This window comes from Artemia franciscana, chromosome 12 (assembly GCF_032884065.1).
Source record: "Artemia franciscana chromosome 12, ASM3288406v1, whole genome shotgun sequence".
NCBI lineage: Eukaryota > Metazoa > Arthropoda > Branchiopoda > Anostraca > Artemiidae > Artemia > Artemia franciscana.
Genome location: NC_088874.1, coordinates 21,516,032 through 21,534,943, shown reverse-complemented (window position 1 = coordinate 21,534,943; position 18,912 = coordinate 21,516,032). Strand labels below are relative to the sequence as shown.

General features: G+C 36.1%; 2 protein-coding genes across 2 annotated transcripts; both read right to left on the bottom strand.

The window, feature by feature from the left end:
- Positions 1-12,454: 12,454 nt before the first annotated feature.
- On the bottom strand, positions 12,455-12,847 carry LOC136033467 (uncharacterized). Its single transcript, XM_065714217.1, has one exon. It carries the CDS (start codon positions 12,845-12,847, stop codon positions 12,455-12,457), a length of 393 nt encoding a protein of 130 aa, XP_065570289.1.
- A 288-nt stretch (positions 12,848-13,135) lies between these two features.
- Positions 13,136-13,966, bottom strand: LOC136033466 (uncharacterized). Its single transcript, XM_065714216.1, has one exon. It carries the CDS (start codon positions 13,964-13,966, stop codon positions 13,136-13,138), a length of 831 nt encoding a protein of 276 aa, XP_065570288.1.
- Between the last annotated feature and the right edge of the window lie 4,946 nt (positions 13,967-18,912).

Here is an 18,912-nt window from a genome sequence, read left to right as displayed (position 1 = left end):
CATTAAAGCTAAACTAATTTTTGCAAATATTGTGACACCAACAAAAGAATCACTGGAAGCTAGGGACTATTTTACTTTTCTACATGTTTTAGGGCATTAAGTAATTTAGGAAGGAATGGATTTAAAGGAGGAAAATATGTATACAAATTTGTCTATGTTAGTCTAATAAAACTAAATTGATTCTCACAAATTTAGTGATGTCGAAAGCAAATCTTTTCCAGAATAGAATTTTGATCAGAAATTTGTGTTTTAGTGTTATTACTAGCTATAGTAAAAAAAGGAAGAAAAAAAAACATTCAAAATGCATTTTTTTTTTCAGGAAACTACAAGTGACAGTAGAATTTAGGTAAATAGGATGGGAAGTTAATATCAAACCTATTTATGACTATTTCTAGTCATTTTAAGTTTGACTTCATCAATGTTAACCGGAATCAGTTCCGCAAGGTAAAACATGCCATCTTTCTAGAAAAATTTATCTAGTAAAAACTTTGTTAGGGTTATTTACATATTTGTAGAGGGGCAAGTCGTCTCCTGAGGAGTATTTTTGTACCATTTTAACCGTTGTGATTAGAATGTCGACCTGGAAAATTTTATCCGCTTCGTTAAAGGGGCCTGAGACAGAAATGGTGTCCGTACGCGGGTTGTACTCTGGCTGCCCTTCTGATTGAATTTGTATCTTCAAATGGCTCTAGGCCTTCTAATCTCCTATCGAATGAACTCTTCCTCGGCTTTTTATGATTATCAGTTCTATATAACGAGACCTGTAAAAAAATAAACATGGCAGATAAACCCCTGTTACAAAAGTCAGCACCACTGCCTTGACGATGATTAAGTTGTGCTGTTTGTGAAGCTATTGCTTTGCCTTGACCCAATTGCTATGCCTCTACTGTAACAATTTGACCAGTGATCAAGCAGATTCTTTAGCGTATCCGCGTTATTTTATCGGGGGGGGGGATTTTATAAACATTGTGGTTCTTGTGTCTAAAAACGTTTTTTTTCTTTTTTATCTGAAAGCATAGTGACAGTCAAGGTATAGTGGAAATGATGAGGAAAAATTATCCAAAGAATAGCTATAGTTCTTAGTAGTTTAGCCTGTTTGTCGGTGTACGAGTTGCATTGAAAACAAGGGAGTACTTCTGGCTTAAATTACTGTTTTATACCATTGTACAGTAATTTTACGGCTAGCTAGATTGGTGTTGCAAAAGACCACAACCCCTTGAAAGAACTGAAACAAAATTCACAATTTAATAACGTTTCTCACCCCATAGACGAAGGACTTTCGAATTTAATGCTTTTATTGCTCGAGTTGTTTTAACCATTTACAAATGCAAAAATTAAACGCGATAAACTAAAGATGAAAGTTCGATTGTTTGGAATAATAAGTCGGGTTTCTGCGGAGCTCTTCTTATGTCAGAAACTATTTACGTATGAAATAGCAGGTGTGTTGCCAAAGAGGGGAGATGAGGAGTCCAATGAGTCAAGAACCCTTCCCCAAAACGTCATAAGTAAAAAGGAATCATATTGAAATCACAATAAAACGAATTCTATAATGTAATTATTTGAAGCTAAGACCCATGTGAAGAGCTTTGTCACAGTTCTTCTTTATGGGTCTGGCTGTGTCAGCCTTTAGCAGTAAATGTGGCCTACTTTAAGAGAACGCAAACCTATCAATGAAAAATAGTAAAAATGTAGACATGAAAATAAAAAAAGGTGAAGTTATGTATATGACGTTATGACCTAGTTGTGAGTTTGACAGGTTGCTATGCAGCAGAGACTTAACTATATCTTTTTGTGAGACTGGCAGAGGTGCAATCCCTCAAACAATTTCTTGTGAATGTAAGAGGAACAGGGGTGCCAGTTGGGAGAGGGCAGAGGGCAAATGTCCTCCAGCTTTTGATAGAAAATTTTTTGGTATTTTCATTAAAAAAAAAACCCACACTCCCTCTTGATTTTGAAAGAAACTTTTGTATCTTATTCAGCAAAAAATTGAAAAAAGTGGTTTAAAAGTCAGGGCTTTAAAAGTAATAAAATTGCATTTTACGCTTGTTTTTTCAGCCTTTGCTGGAGGAGGCGTCAGACAAATCTTGGTTCAAAAAATCTAAGCTTTGGTGTCTGAAGTTCGGGTAGATTCTATTTTGTTTTTTTCAGATGCATTTTCACTTAAGGCTGATTAAAAAACAAAAAAAGAAACAGATAAACTTGTTGTTTCGAAAAGAAACCTGGTTCTCGTTTTTGTTTTTGAATATGAAAAGACTGAATATGAGAAACAGGTTAAAAGTTATTTTGGAAATCTCTTTATCGTTCATTTAGTGATATGAGTATATTTTTTTCAGAAGTAAAAAGACATAAACTAGTTGTTTTGAAAAAGACCCGATTCTCCATTTTGTGTTTGAATGTGAAAAGGAATTCATTTTCAATAAATGTTATCAGCAACTGGAAAAACCTTGTTTTTTTTTTCAGAAATTATAAACATAAACAGTTTTCACCAACGAGTAAATTATGTTTTTTCATTTCCTTTTATTACCCAGAAATGGTAAAAGTTCTCCAAAATACTGATTTTATACTACTTAAAATCAATGAAATTACTATTAGTTTAAAATAAATAATATTAACAGAAGCTTTTAATAGTTGTCTTTTTCGTAGATGAAAAATATATCTTTCGATGAAGTGTCCCATTTTCTTATGAAAGGAAGATATGTTTATCCATAATCTGTCTCCTCCTCTCTCTTTCTTCTCTATTGGGTATCAGGACGTTTTTTTTCTGGCAATTGTTTTCAAGCAAATCTCTGAAAAACCCTCCGTCTCTTCTAGTCCTTACATTTTCTACTCTCACCCTTAATTTTGAAGGTGTGTGTATTTGTGACCCACATACAATGGTACAATCAAGAAGAAGCTGGATATTTACTGTGGATTTCCGTATGTTCAAAATATATATTAAAACAAAAAATATGTATTTCTATTACAATTGTTTTCTCTCCCTTAAAAATAATGTATTTGTTTAATTTAAAAGCTTTTTTTCTGTTTATGAACAGAGATGGACCTCATGTACTTGAATGCTATCTAATTTACACGGCAAAGCAGATGACGTGGTGTTGTGAAATTTTACGACAAAGTACTGCCATCGTTTTTATACCATCAGACAAAATGCTGTCGTTTTTGTTATCTTTTTTTGTCACTGAACCGTCATTTTCTTGTCATTAGGTTAAGTGCCATTTTTCTTATAAGTAAAAATAAAAATGTTATCTTTCCTTCATTTCGTTGGAAAAGTGTAATGGTTTTTATCAGTCAAACAGTTCGTAGTAACGAACTGTAAGTAAGGAGCGACCCGTCTCGATACTAACCGAAACTCTAAAAAACGGAATTTCGATACCAACAGATACATCAAAAGAACTGGATTTTTGTGCTGATTTTAAATATATAAGTTTCACTAAGTATAGTCTTACCCATCAAAAGTTACGAGCCTGAGAAAGTTTGCCTTATTCCCGAAAAGGGGGAAAACACCCCTAAAGGCCATAGAAACTTAATCAAAATAACACCATCAAATTCAGCGTAAAAGAGAACCCTGCTGATGAAGTTTCAAGCTCCTATCTGCAAAAATTTGGAATTCTGTACTTTTTCCCAGAAGAAAATCACGGATGCGTTTTTTTTTCCAGGGGTGGTCGAATTGACCCAGTGGTTCTAGAGTATCGCAAAAGGGCTCATTCGAACTGAAATTAAAAGTTCTAGTGCTACTTTCTAGTTATGTGGGAGGATCATTCCATGGAGGAATTTTCTGGACAAAGATAATTTTCCATGAAAGGGGTGCTGGTTTTCCCAGCATTACTTAAAAAAAGATCAGAAATTAAGAGTTTTTCCAACTGAAAGTAAGGAGCTACATTAAAACTTAAAATGAACAGAAATTATTACGTATATGAGGGGTTTCGTCCCTTCGTCAATACCTCACTTTTTATGATAAAGTATTTTTAGTATTTTCAAAAAAGCTATTTATTGTAATTAAACGACCTTTGTGATTCAGGGACCATTCTTAAAGAATTAGTACAAAAATCGAACTTTAGCGTAAAGAGCGAGGTATTGAAGAGGGGGAAACACCCCTCATATACGTAATAATTTCTGTTCGTTTTAAGTTTTAATGTTGCTTTCATTTGAAAAAACTTGTTTTTTTTATTTAATCATAAAAAAAGTCTTCCAAGCGTCATTGCTGTTATTTTTCATTTCAAAGAAGTGCAATCATTTTACACGCAATTGCTTTTTTTGGAAAGGTCAATTTTTCTAATAACAAATGAAAATGTTGACGTATTATAACGTAATGCAGTCTGAACAGATCAAACCAACGATACTTTTTACAATTACAGAAGGTTTTTTTTGCATGGTCTTAAACAATGCCATCAGTTTTCGTGGGTCTCTTCTGAAAGTGTTATTTTTTCGTTGATAAAATTAAAGTAATACGATTTTTCCAATACAAAAGGCGATTGGCGTTAAAACCTAAATTAGGCTAAAATTTAGTTGCTATTGCCTCCTTAATCCCTCACCTGTAATGTCGAGGGGGTTACTGGAACTTCACTAGAACAAATACTTTTCCGATATTTTCGTTACGAACACGAAAGTACTTCTATGTTTTGAAAATCTATAAAAATTTGCCCTGACCGATTAAGGTATATGTTGTTTAGCTGTAAGTTTTCAAAAAGCACATGGAACTCCTCGAATGTTATAAATAGGAATGAGGAAGGAATAGATCCTTCACTATTTAGGTAGTGTTTACTCGCCTTAAATTTAAATGTTGCTCTCTTCGTATATTTAAAACCAAACTTATTTAAAAAAAACTAATTTCGTCTTCCTTTTGTCTTGTATAATTTTTTTTTGTGCCACAAATGAGAAGGGCTACCTTCATGTACGAGGGCCAAATTATAACTTTTGCTTTATTGGAAAAAGAGAAAATAGTCTTAATAGTACATTTTTTCATCTAGTGTTTTAATGGGAGTAAAAACAGATTCCAAGCAATAAAAATACATAAACACTAAGGGACAATGTTCAGTAAACTTGATCATGTGCAAACATGGTTGTGGAGTAAGAAGAGAGCAATAACAAATAACAGTTAGATTTAAGATAGTGTCTTTGCAAAACCAAAGCATTGGTACGCTGGCGCGTAACCGACTAGACGGCAGTGAATTAATGCGCTGGTATTGGTTAATCTGGTTTCAATTTCAACCCAGACAAGTAGAATAGAAACCATTATTTTCTTATGCTAAAGTTTAACTTGTGTCTTAAGAAATACATGTTATCAAATGTTAAGGACTATTATATAGAAAAGTTGAAATTTTCAGATCAAATGAATTGAAAGACGATGGGAAAACAAAACACCAGTAATAGTCAATCAATCAATCGATGTATTCAACCAATAAATTTACAACAAAAACACTTCAACATAGACTCCCCCGCAAGGCTCTATGGCCAGCCAAAAAAAAAATGTCTTATTTGTTTGTTCATTGAATAAATTAAGATAATGACAAATTTGAGCCCCCTAAATTTTAACAGTTTCCCCCTAAATTTCTTTTAATTGACACCATAAATTGCTTTTATCTATTATTGCAATGGATGGATTGTATGGATGAGTAGGGTTAAGGCCTCATTCAAGTGCTGGTCTATATTAATCGCTAATTTAGGAAAACAGTCTTCCTTTTCTCCTTCTGTCTCTCTCTTTTTTTTTTTTCTTCTTTTTTTTTTGTGTTTGTGCTGTTCCATTGGTGATTTCTCTTTTCATGATAGAACTAAAGAGTGACGTGGCAACAGAAGGAAGAAAAGTATAACAGTGAGGAGGTAAGACGGTCAATTATTTTTTGTTTACTCTAAAGTTTATGCCTGAAATAATGCTTTCAAATGTGTAGCCCTACTCAGTGGAAAAGCTGAAATTTTCGAATCTTATATTTTAAAAAACAATGGGAAAATAAAACACTAATGGTGGCCAAAACGTTATATATTACTTAATAATTAGTTTAACAGAACACCCTTGGAGTGACGATGCCAAGGCTTTTTTAATGTTGTTTTATAGTATAGTAATAATCGAGCCCTATTTTTTGGCATCTATTTAGTATTCAGTTTTGATGAGAGTGGCTTTGTATTTGCGAAATAACCATCTGTGTCTACCGTTCTCCAAAAAACGTAATTGTTTATTTGAATATTTTTTTCGTATATTGTGGAAGAACAATGTAGTTCTAATTCCTAATTACATCTGCAGAAGTTGTTATTCAAGCATATTACACCTACAGGAAATGATAAAAATGAACAATCGCATCCTCCAATTGCCTCAATTCCTCTTCTTTGAAATTCTCTTTAGAATTTCTTGACATTTTAATGTCAAGTTTCGACAAAAGTTTCATTTATTAACAAGATTATTTTCAATTTATTAATTAATTAGCAGTTTTTACTTTATTATTTAAATTATTTAATTATTATTATTATTTAATAATTTTTATTTCATTAATTAATTAGTAATTTCTTCATTAGTTACTTATTAATAAGTTTCATTTATTATCTGTACCTTCTACTTTATTTAAATAAATTTCAAAAATTACGAAATGATTATCTAGATCATATATTTGAAATTATGTGCCCACTAAAATTTCGTCCTCAGGGGCAAATGCCCCCTCTGTTTCTCCCCTAGAACCGCCTGTGATGGAGTTGTGCTTCCTCTCTGGCACCCTGAAGTGTTCAGATTTAACGTGGTTCTTTTTTGTTTTGCAACTCGCCTGGGTTTGTTACCCCTATCCCTCTGAAATAAACTTATATGTATGTGCCTGAGCATGAACAACAGTAGATGCTCAATATACTTAACGAAGTATTTCTCAGTCAAAAACAATGTTGTTGCGAATTAATTTGATGTTGGATGTTTTGCGAATGTTAGGATTTAAAGTTAGTTTATTCTTACAACCATCTTTAAAACTGTGATACTAGTAAGACATTTCTGTTTTCTTAATAGTAATCAAGTCTCTCTTACATAGGCCCCGCATTAAAAATTAAACGAAATCTCGTTCAGCCAAAATCAATTTTTTTGCGAATTGATTTGATGATAGAATGTTTTGCGAATTTTATGATTTTTCCTAGCCATCATTGAAACTGTGTAACTAGTAAGACATTCCAATTTTCTTAATAGTAATGAAGTGTCTCTTACATCGGCCCCGCATTGAAAACAACCGCTTATTTAGTGTAGGTATATCGCTAGTGATAAATGTTGACGCCTAGAATACAAGGTATTAGTAGCCCTAGATGCTATTGTTATTGAATTTGATAGTTTTTATCATAAAATTATATTTTATGATATAACTATTATGTCCTGTTTTGGTATTACAGAGGCTGTATTTAGTCACACATAGAGAAGGACTTAGAAGTTTGTCCTCTCCCCCAAACCTCAGTTTGTCCCCCAGCTGAAATTTAGCTTCTGCAAATTAAAAATCATGTCAAAACCAATTGCCCGCATAATTCAAGTATTCAGAGAAGCAGGTCAGTTTTGTTTAGTATATCCTTGCCTTTATGGTAATATGTGGCCCATTTCTTAGTTTTCACGTTCATTCTTTCTTGATTTAAGAAAATTGGCTCCATGATTTCATACAATAAAGATGACTAGCTTTCACAACACAGAAAAATGCCACTTTCCCCAGTGACCAAAAAAAGTGACACTCTGTAATGACACTTTTGACGATGACCAAAAAATTTTGTTATTTTTTTATTATAAAAAATTATTATAAAAAATTATTTCTTAATAAAATTTTTATTATTATAAGTTTCTTCGTAGTCTTTTAAAAATAGGAAATGACCTGCTCTTATCTGATTTTCGCTTATTTTTTTTTCCTGTAGGGAACGTTGCATGGAGATTGTATGATACAATCTCCCTTGATTTAAGAAAATTGGCTCCATGGCTCCATTGGCTCCATACGATAAAGATGACTAGCTTTCACAACACAGAAAAATGCCACTTTCCTCAGTGACAAAAAAAGTGACACTCTGTAACTGGCACGTACGCAGGGGGGGGGCTTCGCCCCCCCCCCCACGAAATTTTGTGAAATGTTTAATTTCCCCATTGTTTCTTGGGATTTCTGACAACAATAGGACATTTATTAAGAATCTAGATACAGGTGTGAAGCCTTTTTTTGGATTTTAAAGCATGCAATTATCCGGTCAAGTCATTGCCCAATTATTAACTTATTTTCTGTCTAACTTTTTACCCTCTTTGAAGTAATTAGCGATTGTACTGTTATTTTTTTCGCAAAGAGAGTTTGCTTTCCACGGCAAAATAGAATTACCCTTGATATTAGGGCGTTTATCCCCCCTTTTCAGGATAAAGTACAGCTTTTAGTGGATCAATTTTGGAAACTATCATTTTTCATTAAAATCGACGTTTTCGCAATAGAAGAACTACCCTCCACAGCACCCATATTGTACTGTTAACCCTAAAATTTCCATTTCAGTGGGATATAACAGATTAATCACTGGTTCTAAATCGCTATGAACATAACCTGAGCCTAAAACGTACTTTTGAGGCTTCAGTCTTCTTCCCCCCATCCGCTACAATACCACAGATTAAAGTCAATCTGTATTTTCTGATGTACGGGCTTTTTGCATTTATTTAGCTACTAAATAAAAAAAGGTGCTACTTTATATCTGCTGTTTCGAAGGTTTTGGCCCCCCTCCGAAAGAAATTCCTGCGTACGTGCCTGCTCTGTAATGACACTTCTGACGATGACCAAAAAATCTAAGACAAAAAACTGCTATGGGAAACGTTATATGCTACCAGACGTGTTTTCTTATGGGTACTATTTTCTGAGGGAACAACCTTTTAGGATGTAAACTTCCGTGGGTACACATTATATGGCTGTAATCCAGCCACCTATAGAGGAAGATTCCAACCCTTCTCTACCGTTTTAGCTTCAGGTTTTATCAATTCAGAAATTAGAAGCATTTTTGTTTGATTAGGGTCATCTTTCCTTTTGAAGTACCGCTGCTTTGTCCGTTTAGACCCTACATGTTGTTCTTTCCCGTAGTTACCATCTCTGTAACAACAGTATTTACTGTTATTTTTATGTGATACTGTTTTTCTAAGTCGTTCCGAGAAGTACCATTGAGAAGTAAACTACATGCCGTAGTTTACTCAAATATTGCGATCTGTTGCGCCCCGCCTTCTAAGAAAATCTTGACTTGATCGTAAATTATTCTCACGGACAGCAAATTCTTGGCACTCACTAAATGAAAATGACCCAAAAAACTGTACACCTGAGAAATTGAAAACATGAAAGACTGCTTTCAATGATATCATTATCGTGGAATATTACACCAATAACGATCACATCTACAGAAGATTCCAACCACCCCGTGGCTACAATTCTACATGGTTGAGATGTTCCATTACTGAAATTTTCATTGGTAGCCATTTTCAGCGTGTACAATTTTCTATCAATGCTGCTTTCCGACGCTCTAATCCTCCGCGTATGCTTCCCTGTACATAACGTCTTTCGGAAGATATTTCCTCTTTGAGGGTTTATAACACTACATTTTCTTTTGGAACAGAAACACAACCTAAGGATTTTGCTCTTTAGTGTTTCTAAATGGTTATTTTTTATTTGGAAGGAGCTTAGAACACCACTGTCTTCAGAGGTTATTTGTAGGGTCCTCTGTCGGATGGATTACATTTTTCTTGGGTTCTCATTTGAAATATCCGTGTGCCAAGCGGGACAAGTATATTCAAGTACAGGACGTACAAACGAAGTATAGAACCTTTAAGAAGGAAGAAGAAAGCACCTAAACTTATTAAAGAGCTTTGGGAGGAAGTCTATTCCATTTAGGGAGAGAGCAGATGCAGCTCCCCTTAAACGCTTTTTCACACTACTTCTAACTCATACTTTTTAATTTTTTCTTAAAGGCCCAAGAAGTCAAAATACATATGTACAATCCTGAATGGTCAAAATTTTAAATGTATGCAATTTTCCTGGGTTCAGTTTTCCGGCTGCATTCCCATAAAACCTCAAAATTTCGGCACTTTAGTTACAAATACTTTGGTGTAATGAAATAATCTTTGGTGATGGGGGAGGCAAAGTTTGTCCTGAACAGAAAAAACGACTACATATTAAAACAATGTTACCTTTTTTTAAAATGGACGACCTTCTCACCCATGATTATTTCATCATCAGAGACCGAAATTAAACAGTCTCAATTTTGATACACTGAAGATAATGCAGTATCAAAAGAAAGGTATAGTGAGTCAGTACTGTCCACCCTCAAATGGCTTTGCTCATTAAGTTTATAGGGGCTTGAAGCCTTTGCTTCAGGGCTCTCAGAAATATTTAACTCGATAATGTAACCTTCATAAATTTCCTTCTTATAGAACTGTGGAAATGTACTCAGAGCCGTTCCTAAGGTTGGTGGTGCCCCAGGAAAAAATTAATGACAGCGTCCTCTCCCAACTCAAATATAAGAAAAAAACTGAATCAAAGTGAAGAATTTGATTGTGGACAACTCCCCAGCCGCAATGCCCCCATGCCACGGCACCCGGGGAAGCTTCCCAGGCTGCTCCCTTTGGGACGGCTCTGAATGCACTCATGCTAATAGCTTTTAAGCGTGACTCTAAAGCTAATCAATTTTACAAATTTCGAAATAAGTTAAGAAGCCGATTATTTTTACGTCAATATTGTCATTAAACATCCATCCTTTTTTTAAAGTTGAAGTTCAAGTTGAAATCAGTATCGAGAAAGATAGCTCCTTAATTACAGATCATTACCACGAGCAGTTTGAAAACCACAAATTCTTCACAGCCTTGCTGTATGATATGGTTGCCGGTCAAGGGTTACACTGCTAGCTCGTAAATAGGGTTTAGTGTTTATATTACACTGAATTAGTGGTAAACCATTAAATTTGATCAAAACAATGAAATAGATGTTACTCTGTTTACAAACACCCAAATTGCAGTTAATAGAATGCCATTTTTCCCACTTAGTTGTTTCAGAGGCTCAAATTAAATTACGATCTTTTCTGACGATAAATCATGGTTATTGTGATTGTTCATGACAGCATACTGATGAAAAAAAAAATAATGGAAAAGGTGAATTTAACTAATGCTGTCTGAGATTCAACCTAATTGAATGACCTCATTTGTTTTCATCAATGAGGGCAGATGCATTTGTGGAACTAGATTAGAATGAAAGGGGCTAACCCCCGTGCATTTGGCGGGTCTACCCTTATTTGTTGTCTTGGTTCGAAACCAAAATACAAAGATCAACAAAATCCATTATATTTTGCCCCTTTTAGAACATCTCATGAACTGTGCCCAGTTGAAGAGTAATTCGTGGAAACCTGAAAAGGGATATCAACATTTCAAATTATAGTTTAAATAAACGTACACATAACCATATGCAAGCACGTAATACATAAGGAGATGGAGGTCAGTGGCCATTCTAGCCTCTCTAGCACCTGGGGCTGAATCTTGATTAGCCCCCCCCTCCCTGTCTTACACAAAATTTGAATGTCAAGTTTTAACACAAGCTTCGTTTATTAACAAGATTATTTTCAATTTATTAATTAACTAGCAGCTTTAATTTATTATTTAAATTATTTAATTATTATTATTATTTAATTATTTTTATTAATTAATTAGTAATTTGTTCATTACTTGCTCATTAATAAGTAATAAGTTTTTAAGTTATAAGTAATAAGTTAATAAGTTTCATTTATTATCTCTTCCTTCTACTTTATTTGAATAAAAATAAAATTTCAAAAATTACGAAATGATTATCTAGATCATATATTTGAAATTATCTGCCCAGTAAGATTTCGTCCTCAGGGGCAAATGCCCCCTCTGTTCCTCCCCTAGAACTGTCTGTGATGGAGTAGTGCTTCCTCTCTGGCACCCTGAAGTGTTCCGATTTAATGTGGTTCTTTTATGTTTTTGCAAGTCCACTGGGTTTGTTACCCCTATCCCTCTGAAATAAACTTATATGTATGTGCCTGAGCATGAACAACAGTAGATGCTCAATATACTTAATGAAGTCTTACTCAGCCAAAAATAATATTGCTGTTGAATTAATTTGATGATAGAATGTTTTGCGAATGTTAGGATTTAAAGTTGGTTTATTCTTACAACCATCTTTAAAACTGTGATACTAGTAAGACATTTCAGTTTTCTTAATAGTGATCAAGTCTCTCTTACATAGGCGAAATCTCGTTCAGCCAAAATCAATACTGTTGTGAATTGATTTGATGATAGAATGTTTTGCGGATGTTATGATTTTCCCTAACCATCTTTGAAACTGTGTAACTAGAAAGACATTCCTATTATCTTAATAGTGATGAAGTGTCTCTTACATAGGCCCCGTATTAAAAACAACCACTTATTTAGTGTAGGTATATAGCTAGTGATAAATGTTGACATCTTGAATACAAGGTAGTACTAGCCCTAGATTCACCTATTGTTACTTTATTGAATTTGATAGCTTTTATCAATGGTTTTATCAACAATGCCGTGTTTTACTCCGAACTCAACCAGAAATTCTTCGGTTTCTTCGCCATAGGCTCTAACTCGGCTCACTGACGCGTCATAGTATGCCTTCATCAGTTCAAACTTCAGCGGCATTCCGTCATTCTCTGGGATCTTCCAAAGCTTCTGGCGAGTGACAGAGTCGAAGGCGGCAATGAAATCCAGGAAAATCAAGATCAGGGGTAGGTTGTACCTTTCAAACTGCTGGATAATGAGGCGAAAGGCGAAGATATTATCAGTACAGCCTCTACCTGGTCCAAAGCCGACTTGATTTTCTCGAGTTCTTTCCTCCCTTGCCCCTTTGAAGCGGTTCAGGAGTATGATCCCGAACATTTTGCAGAGACATTGCAGAGACTGCAATGTCTCTGAGACTTATTCCGCGGTAATTTGTGCATTCGGTTTTGTCTCCTTTCTTATAGAAAGGGAGGATGACTGATGTCTTCCAATCTTTTTGAAAAGTGTTGGTCCTCCTTACTTCTTCGAGAATGTCATGGAGCTGTTCAGCAGTGACCTCAGGGCATTCTTTGTATAGTTCTGGGGGGAGGCCGTCTTCACCTGGGGCTTTGTGGTTTTTAGGGTCTTGATCGCTTTTAGTATTTCGGCTCTGGTCGGTGTATCCAGCTAGATATTGTAAGGCTTTTTAGAGACGGAAGGTGGGAAGGCATCGTGAGCAGATAAAGGGGATGTGCTTAGGAGGAACTGAAAGTGATCCTTCCGTTTTGCTGAGCGTTCCTTCTGACAACTAATGATTTTTCCTGATCTGTTATTGACTATTTCCGAGACAGCATCTTTCTTACCAACGGATTCCTTCAGGATCTGGTAAAGCTTGCGGGTGTCACGTGAGAGTTCTGCTTTCTCTAACGACTCGGCAGCGTCTTCCCACATTTGGCGGCAGTCCGGACGAACAGAGCGTTTTACCTGTCGGCGTAGCTCCTTTGTTTCTTCTTTAGGGCCGCCCATGTTTTGTCTTCGCTCACCGACTATTGACAGGGTCCTAGCGGTTATCCAGTGTTGTCGTTTGATTTTTGCTCGGCCTAGGATCTCATCGGCAGTCTCTGTCATCACCGTTTTAAAGGTCTCCCATCTCTTATCGGGGGTTATGTTTTCATCAGAGCTGAGGGCGTCAAACCGGTTGATTAGTTCCAAGTTGAGGGCCTGCCGCACTTCTTTGTCTTGGAGTTTAACGATATCGAAGCTGACCTTGGGCTTGTTTTTTTTTCGAGTTGCAAGACGTAGCAAAATTTTTGCTGCAACGAGCCTGTGGTCAGACCCGGACTGCGAGCCTGTGTCCGCGCTGTTGGAAGAGCGAGAGTACTGCACGGAGCTTCTCCAGCGCTGGCGTACGAGATTGAAGTCAATTTGGGCCTTAGTGACACCGTCATTTGAATGCCAAGTTAAGAGCTGGCTAGGTTTGTGCTGAAATATGGTATTGGTGTTAACAAGGTGGTTCATCAAGGCGTTGTTTACCAGCCTTTGCCCATTCTCGCATGTGTAATCCTGTCCAAATTTTCACAGGATTTGTCTTGTGGTCTGGTCAGAAGGACCAACTCTTGCGTTGAAGTCTCCAGCAACAATCAAGTAATCACGTGCGGCTATAGAAGAAGACAACTGCTGCAGTTCGCCGTAGAAATTATCCTTGGTCGTTTCAGTAGCGTCACGGGTGGAGGCATAAGTAGAAATTATCGACACATTTGCAGGGTTTCCTTTTAGTCTAATTCTAGCAAGTGTACAGGAGACTGGTTCCCATTCTAAGAGAGCGTCTCTGGTTCTTTGGTTCATGATGAAACCAACTTCGTGGAGTCCTGAATTACCTTCTACTCCAGAATAGAAAAAGTGGAACTGATGTAGTGTTTCAGGAGCCGTTATAACTATAGAGCCAGAACCGGAGATTCTGGTCTCGGATATGCAAAGTATGTCTTTGTTGTACTTCTCCATCTCATGGACAAAAAAAAGCTTGCGTGGCTTCTTTTTCCGTTCGTTTAACGGATCTTACATTCCAGCATCCAACATTTATTCTGGATTTTGCCTGTTTAATGACTGTAGTAGGTTTTTCTAGATTTATGGCGTTGAAAGGATTTTTCGACTTCGTCACCATATTCAAAGTCGTGTCGCCTGCCGGGAGTGCCGTAGCATGGTTGGCTAGTTTACTTCTCGACACCCGTGCCAATACGGGGGCCGCGTCGCTTGCCGGGGACGCCGTAGCCCCTTGTATAATAGAGTCCTTGTTCAGATTCCTTTATTAAATATCCTATTAGATTGAGCTCATTTCTTTTACTGAAAATAACTTGGACAGTGATACTTTTATATCAAAATATTTGGCTGAGATACCATACACAATGGGAGTACTGTGCGCTTGTATTCGTGCCGATGTTTCAAAAATAATATTTGGCATGCATTTCCAAGAATTTTCCGTATCAGCTGAAAATTGCGATAAAACCATGGCTACACTTGTATCAACTGAATCGTTTCATTGAGAAAATTAAATAAAAAAAAACTGATTTTTTTAGCTGAAAGTAAGGAGCGACATTAAAACTTAAAACGAACAGAAATTACTCCGTATATGAAATGGGTTGTCCCCTCTGCAATCCCTCGCTCTTTACGCTAAAGCTTTTAATTGTTTTAAAAAGTAGAATTGTGGCAAAGAGTCAAACTTTAGCGTAAAGAGCGAGGGATTGCAGAGGGGACAACCTATTTCATATACGGAGTAATTTCTGTTCGTTTTAAGTTTTAATGTCGCTCCTTACTTTCAGCTAAAAAAATCAGTTTTTTTTTATTTAATTTCTGAACGTTTTTGAATTAATGCATGCTTGGTTTTGGCTCTCCGCACATAAATTATTAAAATGAAATTTGTATATTAATTCTTTTTTGGCTAAATGGCTTTCTCTTAGTTTTGATCAGACGATTTTGAGAAATAAGGGGTGGAGGAGGAGGCCTAGTTGCCCTCCAATTTTTCGGTTACTTAAAAAGGCAACTAGAACTTTTAATTTTTAACGAACGCTTTTATTAGTAAAAATATACGTAACTTAAGAATTAACTTACGTAACAAACTTTCATAACCTTATATTTTTATTATGTATACGAGGGGGTTTGTACCCTCGTTAATACCTCGCTCTTTACACTAAATCTTAACTTTTCTCCCAATTATTTAAGAATGACCCCTGAATCAGAAAGGCCGTAGAATAAATAGTTGAAATTACTAAAAATACTTTAGCATAAAGAGCAAGGTATTTATCTCCTCCTAAATACCTCGCTCTTTATGCTAAAGTATTTTTAGAACCCCTCATATGCGTAATAATCTCTGTTCGTTTTAAGTTTCAATGCTACTTCTTCCTTTCATTTGAAAAAAAGTTTTCATGTTTATTTTTCATTGTTTTCCTATAGTAATGCTAGAGAATCCTGCTCCCTTTTCATTGAATTTTTCATCCCCCATGACATATTCCTCCAAGGAAAGATCCTCCAACATAGCCCCCTCTCCTCAGCCCCACCCGCGAACAAAATAAAATCCCCCTGAAAACGTCTGTACACTTCCCAATAACCATTACTATATGTAAACACTGGTCAAAGTTTGTAACTTGCAGCCCCTCCCCCAGGGAATTGTGGGGGAGTAAGACATCCCCAAAGACATAGTTATTTGGTTTTCGACTATTCCGAACAAAATGGCTATCTCAAAATTCTGATCCGTTGACTTTGAGAAAAAATGAGCGCGGGAGGGGGCCTAGATGCCCTCCAATTTTTTGGTCACTTAAAAAGGGCACTAGAACTTTTCATTTCCGTTAGAATGAGCCCTCTTGAGACATTCTAGGACCACTTGGTCGATACGATGACCCCTGGGAAAAAAAACAACAAAAAAACAAATAAACACGCACCCGTGATTTGTCTTCTGGCAAAAAATACAAAATTCCACATTTTTGTAGACAGGAGCTTGAAACTTCTACAGTAGGGTTCTCTGATACGCTGAATCTGATGGTGTCATTTTCGTTAAGATCCTACGACTTTTAGGGGGTGTTTCCCCCTATTTTCCTAAATAAGGCAAATTTTCTCAGGCTCGTAACTTTTGATGGGTATGACTAAACTTGATGAAACTTATATATTTAAAATCAGCATTAAAATGCAATTCTTTTGATGTAGCTATTGATATCGAAATTCAATTTTTTAGAGTTTTGGTTACTATTGAGCCGGGTCGCTCCTTACTACAGTTCGTTACCACGAACTGTTTGATATGCGTATGTTATTCACAGAAGAATGTTAGGTCTCTCCTACAAGTCTTTAGCTTGATACGAGGGACTAGCAACTCCAAAAGCACATTGGGAGAGGGCTGCACTTCTATTTGTTGGAAGGATGTGAGGGATTGCTGACTCCGTTAGTACATCGGGATAGGGCTGTCGTTAAGCTGCATACAGCGATGTTACTTTTTTGTTATTGGGAAGTATATAGACATCATTTTTCTCGGGGGAGTTTTTGCTGGGGGGATTCACTAGGGAAAAATTTGAGGGAAGTTTCTGGGTTGAAGTTTTCAGAGGAAATTTCATGCTGGGGAAAATAGCCAGGAACCCTTTGTGAAATTCTTTTTATTTGTCTTATTTTGTCTTTGCCGAATAAATTTAACATGTTGAGATGTTCTTGGGAACCTTTCGGTGGAATTAGGACTGTCTGGAGGGTTTTCCGTGGGTTGGGGGATTTTATGCGGGAGAAATTCTTCAAGGGGGAATTTCCAGAGAGAGCAACTTTCCACTGAGGGTGGGGAATTTCCAGAAAAATATTCCACGGAGGGGATATATCCAACACGATCTGTAAAATGGTCAGAAATCAGTCTTTTTCAAATGAAAATATGCTAAGGAGAATTTTTCAGGCGAAGTCGTCCGCGATAATTTCCCTGTGTGATTTCCAGTGAGGATGGAATCGTTGGGGGGGGGGGGAGTTTTTGAGGGGAGGGGTATTTTACGTGGAGGAAACTTTACTTTAAGGAATTTTCCGTGGGAGATGAAATTTTCCATGGAACAGAAGCTAGATTTCTTGGTAGTATTTGAAAAAACGATCAGAAATTAAGTAAAAATTATGTTTTTTTTTCAAATGAAAGTAAGGAGCGTCATTGAAATTTAAAACGGACAGAAATTACTCCTAAATGAGGGGGTTTCCCCCTCCTCAATACCTCACTCTTGATGCTAAAGACAGATTTTGTGTCCTAATTCTTTAAGAGCTGAATAACTCTTTGAAATAAGAACTCCTGAAACACAAGGGTGATCTAGTTGGAATAAGAAGCCTTTTTAAAAGTTCTAAAATACTTTAGCGTGAAGAGCGAGGTACTGAGGAGGAGAAAAAACCCCTTATATACAAAGGAATTTCTGTTCGTTTTAAGTTTCAGTGTTGCTTCTTACGTTCAGTGGAAAAACATTATATTTTATCTAATCATTATCAAACTCAGTTGGCTAGGACTTATTTATTCAATAATACACGTGTATCTAAATAGCGTCCCTAGCATTTTTTTTATTGCTTTTACGAAGGGAAAGAGCCGGTGATCCGTGAAAAACAACTTCCAAGTCTGATCTGGAGCCTCTGAATGATTCCAGTGAATGTGAAAGACGATAGGACCGAAAGTGGCCTTCAAACGGAAGGACGAATAGACCATCGTGTAGCATTATGGACTCTGACGCAGGAAGGCTATATAAATAGCTTGTTCGCTACTTTGTTGTGGCCTGATGTTTTGTTGCTTCAAAGTGCCACTCTAATTTTAGTTTAACTTGAATGAATAATTTTTTTTTATAGTCTAGGACCTGTGGCCCGTCACAATCACCTCTTGGAAGAATAAATCAGCAAAAAAATCAACAAAGAGACAGGGATCAGTGACCCTTCTTCTTTGGCTGTTTTATTTCTTTTGTAGGCGGTGTCTTGAGATCTAATTCTGCGTTTATTATATACGTCGAATGCGATGGTATAAATTTTGTCAAATCCCTTTTGGGTGTCCCTCCCCTTTTATAAAAAGTTATTTCTTCCGCTAATAACTTGTAACAGCTAAATTTAGAAACTGAACTAAATTTTCAAATTGGGATTCACCATAAAAACCAGATTCATTCGATGAGTAAACTACTATCAAAATCTTTCTAGAGTGCTGCTTAATGTTGGTGAGTGTCCCTCTTTATTTACCATTTGTAACCACGAAATTTTTGAACTGAGAACACACCTTTTTGGCTCCAGACTATAGTAACTAGCATGTAACTTTGGATATGGCCTATGAAAAAACACTAGCTTCGACATATAGGTTGGATTAGTCCAAATCTAACTATTTTTTTTCTTCTCTTTTTGCAAGTTACAATCTTGGTTACAATCCAAGCCAACTACATCGATTTGTCCGATATGTTTTTCAGTGTGTGTACTTTTTAAGGTACGTTTCCTATTTTTTT